At 56.1% G+C, this 9,277-nt stretch overlaps 2 protein-coding genes across 7 annotated transcripts in view; both read left to right on the top strand.

The window, feature by feature from the left end:
* Nek8 (NIMA related kinase 8) overlaps positions 1-1,391 on the top strand; it is a 15,062-nt gene extending 13,671 nt beyond the window's left edge. For 3 of the 5 annotated variants that reach the window (XM_004635402.2, XM_023719917.1, XM_023719916.1), the window contains 3 exons: positions 94-252; positions 429-587; positions 913-1,391. In XM_004635402.2, coding sequence (XP_004635459.1) covers positions 94-252; positions 429-587; positions 913-941 — 347 coding nt within the window. In that variant the 3' untranslated portion in view covers positions 942-1,391. Of the gene's footprint in view, positions 1-93; positions 253-428; positions 588-912 lie in introns of those variants that run through there. The other 2 variants (XM_023719918.1, XM_023719919.1) reach the window with 2 other exon arrangements.
* Positions 1,392-2,447: 1,056 nt separating this feature from the next.
* On the top strand, positions 2,448-8,801 carry Traf4 (TNF receptor associated factor 4). Of its 2 annotated transcripts, none has more exons than XM_004635401.2 (7): positions 2,448-2,681; positions 5,871-5,922; positions 6,509-6,613; positions 6,694-6,855; positions 6,941-7,102; positions 7,188-7,343; positions 7,685-8,801. In XM_004635401.2, the coding sequence occupies exons 1-7, from the start codon at positions 2,539-2,541 to the stop codon at positions 8,315-8,317; spliced, it is 1,413 nt and encodes a 470-aa protein (XP_004635458.1). In that variant the 5' UTR covers positions 2,448-2,538; the 3' UTR covers positions 8,318-8,801. The 2 variants fall into 2 exon arrangements, with proteins under 2 accessions (XP_004635458.1, XP_023575688.1); XM_023719920.1 differs by having other exon boundaries at positions 6,488-6,613.
* Positions 8,802-9,277: the final 476 nt, after the last annotated feature.

Here is a 9,277-nt window from a genome sequence, read left to right as displayed (position 1 = left end):
ACACACACACACACACACACACACACACATAAATAAATAAAAATTTAAAAAAAAAAGATAACTTTCCTTTCTCTCCTTTTTCTTTCCTCACAGCTTCAGGTGACTGCTACACTTTTGGCAGCAATCAGCATGGACAGTTGGGCACCAATGCCCGCCGAGGCAGCCGAGCACCCTGTCAGGTCCAAGGATTTGAGGGGATTAAGATGGCAATGGTGGCCTGTGGAGATGCCTTCACTGTAGCCATTGGGGCAGGTGAGGGTGGCCATCAGGTCCACAGGCTAAGGCATAGGTCATAGGGAATTTAGCTTGGTCCACTGGATTCAGCACACTTTCTGTTGGAGCCAGTGTGGCTGTCTGGTAGTAGTATATCTGCTTGTTTAGCTGTGCTTCCACTCACGTACCTCATTCACTGGGATTCTCTCTGACAGAGGGTGAAGTGTACTCTTGGGGTAAAGGGGCCCGAGGTCGACTGGGAAGGAAGGATGAGGATGCTGGACTCCCACGGCCAGTACAGCTGGATGAGACTCACCCTTATGCAGTGACGTCTGTGTCTTGTTGCCATGGAAACACTCTTCTGGCGGTGCGCCGTGAGTTCCTTTTCTCATATTACCCACATAAAGTTTAATCCCATTGCCCTTTGGTCCCCCCACCCCATCCCTGGCAGTCACAGCTCAAATCACTAAAAGCATCTTCACCCCTTAGATCAATGAGAGCAGAGCTCTTGAGCTTTCTGCTTGAGTGGGGAGAGGCACATTTCTTAGGCCATGTTTAAGGGCTGCCTCACTGCTTCCCAGTCTTACATGAGTTCTTTTGTTACTGTCTGGGTTCATTGCTGGCTTGGTAGGGTCTGGTAGGAGTGGAATGGGTGATGCCCTCTGGGAGACTGCAGGGCTTCTCTTTGATGCTTTTCAGACATCACGGATGAGCCAGTCCCTCCATGAGGCACCAGGATTTCCCTCTGAACCATGCTGATACAGTAATGCTTTTCTTCCTAAGTGCCCTGAAGAAGTGCATTAGCGCTCTGGAATGGGGGGAAGGGCTGGTGAAACTTTCCTCTGCTTTTGGTCCTGAATGGGGAAATCTCAACCACTGGTCTCCCTCCCTGTCTCTCTTTACTCTCCCTACTCATTCCTCCCTTGGGGTCCCTTGTCCAGCCTGGCTAGAGTTGGCATTTCAGGTTGAGACCTCTAGAGCCTTGCTAAGAGGCATCTGTGGCTACACCCAGTTCTTGCTCTGTCCCTGCCCAGTAAGAAAATATGTCCTCCAGCCAGGGTTGATGGCCTGTGACCTCAGTTATTACTGTATTCTCAGTTGCTGAGGCAGGAGGATCACAAGTTAAAGTCTAGCCTAGGCAGCTCAGTAAGACCTGAGATCTTGTCTCAAAAAAAAAAGTTTGCCATCAGTGAGAGATATGCTCCAAGCTTCAGAGCAGAACAGTTCAAGGCCTGCCTGGACTGGCCATCAGTCCTGTCTAACCTTCGCAGGGCCTGGGGCAGGGAGGTCCAAGGGACTCCATCACCCTTTTTTTTTTGGTGGAACTGGGGATTGTACTCAGGCCCTTGCGCTTGCCAGGGAAGTGCTTATTCCACTGAGCCATCTTCCTGGCCCCTCCATCACCCTTTTATCCTGATTTGCACAACTGAGAGCCTTCCCTCCCCTGCCAGAGTGCTAGAGTCTGGAAGTGCTATAGAGAGGCTCCTTGGCAAGTTGCCCATCACCCCAGGTCTTTGCCCAATCTCAGGTTTAGAGTAAAAGTAACCAGTGAGGCCAGACCAGTTTCTCAAAGGACTGAAAATAGCACTAATAAAAAATAGCAACTGCCTGCCTAGAATATGGTTTCTTCAGGGGTGGGGATAAGGGTGGGGGTGGCAGCAGAGGACTGGGCAGGGTTTGATTGCGGTCGCAGAGCCACTGTACTTGCAGGGCCACGGCAGAGAGAGGAATGTGGGCGCAGCACGAGGCTGGGGCCGAAGTTCCTCTGGCTCAGTGCCCAGCCCGGCCTCCAAGTCCCAGCCCAGCTCTTGGATCTGGTTGCCAGGCTTCTGCTGTCTAGCACCTGGAAGCAGAGGCCCTTTTACCCCGGGCGGCCTGTGGCCCCAGAGACTAAGCTTTGGCTTCCAGAGAAGCAGTGGTTTGTGGGGCGGCCCTATACGCAATCTCCTGAGCACTGCGCCCCATCTCAGTGCTAGGGCCCCAAGCTGTGTCGAGAAGCAGAGCCACACTCTGCTCCCGTCTGCAGCTTCTAGTTCCGGAAGTGGGCGATCACGTCCCACTTTTGCAGCCCGAGGCAAGTCTGATCGCCTGGGAACCTGAGGCTGAAGGCTCGGTGGGTGGGCGGGGTGCCGGCAAGACGGGCGCTAGGACCGCGCGGGCGCGGCTCCGCCCCCTCTTCCGGCGGGTTGACTCGCTGGCCGAGTCCTGGCTGCGGCCGCCAGTAGGCGCCGCCCGGAGCCGAGCGCGGCCGGAGCGAGGCGCGGGCTGTGGGGCCGCCGCGTGCCCGGCCCCCCTTGCCCGTGCCCGTGCCCGTGCCCGCCCGCCATGCCCGGCTTCGACTATAAGTTTCTGGAGAAGCCCAAGCGGCGGCTCCTGTGCCCATTGTGCGGGAAGCCTATGCGCGAGCCCGTGCAAGTTTCGACCTGCGGCCACCGCTTCTGTGACACCTGCCTGCAGGAGTTTCTCAGGTGCGGTTCGGGGACAGCGGGGGAGGCCAGTGTCGCCGAGGGAGTGCACTGCTTGGGAAGGGGCTCAGGCCCAACGCTCGCCGGGCCTTTGTCTTCGCTTCGGCCCCGTGACCTCAAGGGCGCTCCCCGTGACGTCACAAGTCCTTGGTGACGTCAGGCCTCAGGGGAGGACCCCACTCTCTCTTACAGTGGGGTCCGGGGTTCCATCAACTAGCGCTAAATTGGCGCAGCTCCGTGGCTCTCCGCGGGGGGAGATGTGAAAGACGCCCTTTTTCGACCTGGGTCCAGCCCTTCCCCCTCACCTGAGACTGGGCGGCCTCACCCTTGAACTGTGACCCTTTAGGGAGGAGAAGGACAATACCTCTCCCGCGCAGCACGTTAAGCCTCCGGAGTTTTCATCCACCGAACCTCTTGGGCTTCTTCATATGCTCCAAGAACAGTCGCTATTGTTCTCCCATTTCACAGATGGTGAAACGCGATTGAAAGGAAGGCTGCGACTTGCCCAGGGTCACACAATTGAAGGCTTAACTGGGATTCAAGCCCGGGCTGCGCATATAGTCACACAATAGACTGAGAGCTGTGACGCCACAATGCGCTCCTTAAGCGGGAATCCCTTGGGCATCTCTTCCCCTTTCCCGAGGGTCTTTAGTTCCGGGAGGGCCGGGTGGCAAAGATGGGAGTTCAAGAGAGGATCGCAGTTTAGTTGCTTCTGGTCTCAGGCAGGGTCAGAAAGGTCTTAGGTCCTTTCTTGGGAGTAGGTCAGCCTTGCCTCTGGACGTCTATCAAGTTTCTGGGAGGCCTGCGCCTTCTTAAATCTCCCGCCGGCTCTGGCAGTAGCTCAGGCCAGGATTTAGGGAGTGGAGGATAGCACCGTCCTAGCCCGGACGGCCATAGGCGCTTTGCCGACCTGAGGGGCCGGGCCGGGAGAGCACCGCCAGGGTCCTGCTTAAGTGCACCCTCCCTCTGGCCCTCCTCAGCCCCTTGCTGGCGGAAATCTCATCAGGCTCTTCAGGCTCTTTGTTTTCTGTCCCTGCAGCCGCCCCACTCTTGCCCTCACACATGCTCCAGCTCAAGCTGCTGTGCTGCCCCCTCCTCCTTTTTCCTTCTCTCCACCCCCCTCCCTGCAGTGTACACACTTAACTCCCCTGCAGACACACGGGCCCATTGTCTCCTCAGCTGCCCTTCCCAGCCCTCAGCTTTCCAGATGAGACCAGCTGAGCCAGCCCCTTCCAGCTGACCCACCCTTACTCCTAGGGAAGGAGGGGGACACTGTCAGGCCTTTTCCCTCCCCAGCCCTCCTCTGTTGCTCTGCCCCTCCCCCCCCGGAAATCCCCTCTTCCTCTCCCACAACCCCCTCCCCCCATCCTGTCTTCTCCCCTGGGCCTGGGCCTCCGTAGCACAGTCTGAAGCAGCTTCTGCTCCCGCCTCTTCCCTTCCCCCAGCTCTGGATCTCCCTCATACACCTCTTTTAAGAAGAGTTGTTTGGGTTGGTACTGCCCCTCACCATCTGCAAGCTATGATGGCCATACCCCTGGCAACCTTTTGTCCTGGCTGGTCCCCAGGCTGCAGGGTGAGCTGCCTGAAGCCTAGGGACTTGTCTTAGACCCCTCCCTGTCTCCAAAACCATTAAGTCAGCACATTCCTGAAGCAGCCAAGTGGACCCCCTCCCCCTTGGTCCACCCTTCTTTCCCCACTCCTGCCAGGGCTATTACTCGGGTTGGGCCAGGAAGATTGCTTGCCTTTATGGACACAGGCACACCCCTTCAGTGCCTGGGCATGTATTGATCTTGGCATTGGTGGCTTGACCAGTGGTAGGGTCAGGGAGGAGGTGAGCGCAAGAAATAATTTTGGCCACTTGGAGGAGCATGGAATACCTAGGACAGGGAAAATGCTTTCAAAAGGGATTGTACAGCCTCTGCTTCCGCCTTGATGCCTGCTTGCCTACCTCCCACCCACCTGACTCAGACCTGCCAGGAATGCCATGCCTGGGGGCCTTCAGTCCTGGCTGGGTGAACCCTTGTACTGCTTAGGCCCTGCCCCCAAGTGTGACTGGTTCTGGCTGGGGTCAGCAGGGGCATGGTGGCAGGAGGAAGAATGCCATCAGCCTCCCTGGGTGCTAACAGCCAGGTGGGTTTGATACAGAAGGCAGCTGGCAGGGGTTCAGGAGCCTAGGGAACAGGAACTAGATCTTGGCTGTGCATGGTTGTGCATTTTGGATTGCCCCATCCTCTTCTCTGTGTGCTGTGTTGGGGTAGTAGAACCATGTGAGCTGTGGAATTACACAAATCCAGGTGCTGTTTCACCTGTCAGCCTCTACTCACCCTTTCACCTGTAAACAGGGACATTCTAGCCCTTCTGAAATGCAGGTGCTAGGACTTGGTGAGTGTAAATATAGTGCCAGAAATCTTCGCCTTTCCTTTCTTTTTTCTCTCTCCCTGTATTTAGGACAGGGTCTACCGGGTTTCACTACATAGATCGTAGATCTTACTCCTCGTGATTCTCCTGTTTTCTGCCTCCCAAGTGCTGGGATTGCAGGCACGCACCATCACACCCAGTCTCACTCAGACTCTGCCTGCCCCGAGGGCAGCACAGCACAGCGCTGCACGCTGGCCGCTGCACTCTGCCTAAGTGGACACTTTAGTTCGCTGAGCTATCAGGCTGGCCCTTCTCCCCTTTCCTCTCAAGACAACACCCTCACAGAGGAGGGGAGGAATGGCATAAAGTAGCCCCTAAATGACCTTTGCCCCGGTTGTTGGCCTGGCTCCTTCCTGGGGCTGGGCAGCCCTGGCACTTCAGCTCATCTCTGTTCACCCTCCCCATCAGCTTTCAGTCCAGCCTTTGAAGAAAAAAAAAACACCCCGAGGGACGCGGGAGGGAGGGGTAACTGGGCAACTTGTTTCTTTCCCAGTCCAGCTGCTATCCTGGGGGATGGGGTGCCAGCTGCCACCTGTTGGCCAAGTGCTGTGGGAGGCAGCTGTCTCTGCTTCTACTGGGCCCTGAACTCTTTTCTAGGACAGGGCTGGGGTCTTCTGGGACCCTGGAAGAGTGGTCTCACCATTCTGCTTTCTCTTTTGTCTCAGCTTGTAACCGGTCTGGTGAGGGAGGGGGCGGGTTGCTCTGGTAGAGGGGGTGGGGCCCCAGTTCTTTCTTATAAGGATGAGTCTTGACCATGCCTTGTCGCCTTTTCAGTGAAGGAGTTTTCAAATGCCCTGAGGACCAACTTCCTCTGGACTATGCCAAGGTGAGTCCACACTGCCAGGCAGAATCCGAGGCAGGCCTTTGCCCTTGGTGGGACCCGGAGCTGCCGGCAGCCATCCGGCTCAGAGCCAATGTCAATCCAGAGCCCGGGCAGTGCGTGCCCCCACAAAGGTAGCCTGTTCTCTCCCACCGGGCCAGTTTGCAAACGGAGGGCCGTATTTGCCCTAGAGGGCAGGCACACTGCCCAGCCTATGGGGGTGTACAGAGCTGCTCTGCCCATAAGTGTTCCTCCCCTTCCGGTGGCAAGCTGGACCTGTGGCTGAGTGCCAGAACCCCTCCACCAGGGGGAAGGAAGCAAGGGGGGGAAGACACACTGGGACTAAGGCTGATTTGGCTGCCTCTCCAAAGGGAGCTTTGTCATGTGCAGGCATGTTGGGGACTCATATCCAGAGTCAAAGCAGACACCACCTGCTGTGTCCTTAATCCTTGGGCACAGAGCAACAAATAGCCTAAGAGAGGTCTTTGCCTAAGAGAAGCCTTCACTGGCTCTATGATAGAGCCAGCTCACATGGACGTGGGAAGCTATACAAGGCTCTGATTCGGGCCAGTTCCACCTTCCCTGCCCCCAGATCTATCCAGATCCAGAGCTGGAGGTCCAGGTATTAGGTCTGCCCATCCGCTGCATCCACAGTGAGGAGGGCTGCCGCTGGAGCGGGCCGCTTCGACATCTACAGGTGAGGGTCCAATGTGGTTGATGTGGAGGGGCTGGGGCTGCCCGTCCTCGGCAAGCACTGATTGCACCCTTTCTTAATAGGGTCACCTGAATACCTGCAGCTTCAATGTAGTTCCCTGCCCCAATCGCTGCCCTGCCAAGCTGAGCCGCCGCGATCTGCCAGCACACTTGCAGCACGACTGCCCCAAGCGGCGCCTCAAGTGCGAGTTCTGTGGCTGTGACTTCAGTGGGGAGGCCTATGAGGTGTGTGGGGCCTGGCTGATGGGGAAGGAGGACAGGGCACCTGAGAGCCTAGACATTCCTTGACTCAGACCTGGCATTTACACAGAGCCACGAGGGTATGTGCCCCCAGGAGAGTGTGTACTGTGAGAACAAGTGTGGTGCCCGCATGATGCGGCGACTGCTGGCTCAGCATGCGACCTCTGAGTGCCCCAAGCGTACCCAGCCTTGTGCCTACTGTACCAAGGAGTTTGTCTTTGACACCATCCAGGTGAGGCCTTTTCTGTGCCCTGGGCTGTGGGACAGGTGACAGAGAATTAGGCTATTAACTGCTGTGTTTTCCTCTGTGGTCCCAGAGCCACCAGTACCAGTGTCCAAGGCTGCCTGTGCCCTGCCCCAACCAGTGTGGTGTGGGTACTGTGGCTCGGGAGGATCTACCAGGCCATCTGAAGGACAGCTGTAGTACTGCCTTGGTGCTGTGCCCGTTCAAAGATTCTGGCTGCAAGCACAGGGTGAGATGCCCCTTTTCTGTAAGACCCATTTGCCCTGGAAGCTCTAATCAGTGGTGGTAAACCTGTGGCACAAATGCCACAGGCAAGCAGTTACTGAAAGTTCTGAAGGGTTCCCCATCATTGCCCTATATGGAGGCTAGGCCTCCTGGTGTGGCCCCTGCTGTGAGTGCCTTGGTCTTTCCCTCTCCTGGTCCAGTCCAGCTCCAGCTCCTTCCTGTACTCTGACTTCCGCATTGCGGAACTGGGCACATGCTAGCCCATCCCCAATGCTGTCCTGTCCCCTGGACCTTACCAGTCTGGTAACTTCTCCCTTCCCCCATGGTGTATGGCTTTGTCAACAGTGCCCAAAGCTTGCAATGGCACGGCATGTGGAAGACAGTGTGAAGCCACATCTGGCAATGATGTGTGCCCTGGTGAGCCGGCAGCGGCAGGAACTGCAGGAACTGAGGCGAGAGCTGGAGGAGCTATCTGTTGGCAGTGATGGGGTGCTCATCTGGAAGATTGGCAGCTATGGACGGCGGCTACAGGAGGCGAAGGCCAAGCCTAACCTTGAGTGTTTCAGCCCCGCCTTCTATACACATAAGTATGGTTATAAGCTGCAGGTGTCTGCATTCCTTAATGGCAATGGCAGTGGTGAGGGCACACATCTCTCACTCTACATTCGTGTGCTGCCAGGCGCCTTTGACAATCTCCTTGAATGGCCCTTTGCCCGTCGTGTCACCTTCTCCCTGCTGGATCAGAGTGACCCTGGCCTGGCTAAGCCACAGCACGTCACTGAGACCTTTCACCCTGACCCAAACTGGAAGAATTTCCAAAAGCCTGGCACTTGGCGAGGTTCCCTGGATGAGAGTTCTCTGGGCTTTGGGTACCCCAAGTTCATCTCCCACCAGGACATCCGAAAACGAAACTATGTGCGGGATGATGCAGTGTTCATCCGTGCCTCCGTTGAGCTACCCCGGAAAATCCTCAGTTGAGAGCGGAGCTGGCAGGCTCAAGGGGAGAGGGGGATGGGACATGACCTGTTGGGCACTGGCTGAACCTGTAAAGGGGGCTGGTCCCCCTTTCATCCGCTCTCTACTGCCTATGTTCTGTTACCCCATTCTCCCCAACCATCACCACCCTCAGGTGCCTCCAATTGGTGCTTCAGCCCTGGCCCATGGGGAGAGCAGGTCTTGGGGTTATTAAGGGCTGGAAACAAGTGATCCCAGGGCCTGTCTCCCTTACTGGGCAGAGCAGATATGCCTTGGTGCCGGCCATATCCTCGAACCGAGGTACCTGCTCAGGTGCTACGTCCCAAGAGCCATACTGGGGGGGAGAGGGGTAGTTTAATCTCTCTTGAGATTGATTTCTCTTACCTTTTTCCCAGCTGTGTCCCCTCTGGTTATTTATTTCCTTAGTGCCAAGAGGGCACAGCAGGGGAGCCTTGGTTTTTAATAAATCCTGAATTCTATTTATTAACTTGGTTCCAGCCTGTCTCAACTGGGTTGATTGGGTGCAACTGAAGGCAAAGAAGCAGTGGGAGGTGGTCTGCCAATCCTGCCCAAGGATCCAGCTGCCTGCTGGGCCTCCCCCAGTGGACAGCGGGGGAACTGCAGAAGGGTTGTGGGTGTCATCTGGCACTGCCCTCTGGTGTTTAGATGAAGGTGGTGCATGGCCTGTAAATTTCTTAAGGATGGAATTACTGGACCACCCCCACACCAGACTTAAGATTTTCTTGGTCATTGCCTAGAATTCATTGGACACTCCCCTACCTTTTTCTGTTTTACACTGCTGTTGCAGAGATCAAACTAGCTTTGCACATGCCAGGTGAGCACTCTTAGCACTAAGGTACATCCCAGGCTTTTGTATGTTAAGACAGAGTCTTCCTATAGCCTCTTGCCTCTGCCTCCTGGCAATACCACACCCCAGAGCCCAGGCTTTTTTTTTTTTTTTTT

Source organism: Octodon degus, unplaced genomic scaffold, assembly GCF_000260255.1.
Source record: "Octodon degus isolate 3935 unplaced genomic scaffold, OctDeg1.0 scaffold00072, whole genome shotgun sequence".
In the NCBI taxonomy this organism is placed as follows: Eukaryota; Metazoa; Chordata; class Mammalia; order Rodentia; family Octodontidae; genus Octodon; species Octodon degus.
The sequence above is the reverse complement of the archived record's forward strand: the minus strand, read 5'-3'. Positions and strand labels throughout refer to the sequence as shown.

Coding starts and splice junctions, on each gene's coding strand:
- Traf4 (XM_023719920.1), top strand. CDS start 2,539: ATGCCCGGCTTCGACTATAAGTTTCTGGAGAAGCCCAAGCGGCGGCTC. Junction 7,103..7,187: donor TTGTCTTTGACACCATCCAG/GTGAGGCCTTTT, acceptor CTGTGGTCCCAG/AGCCACCAGTACCAGTGTCC. Junction 7,344..7,684: donor ATTCTGGCTGCAAGCACAGG/GTGAGATGCCCC, acceptor CTTTGTCAACAG/TGCCCAAAGCTTGCAATGGC.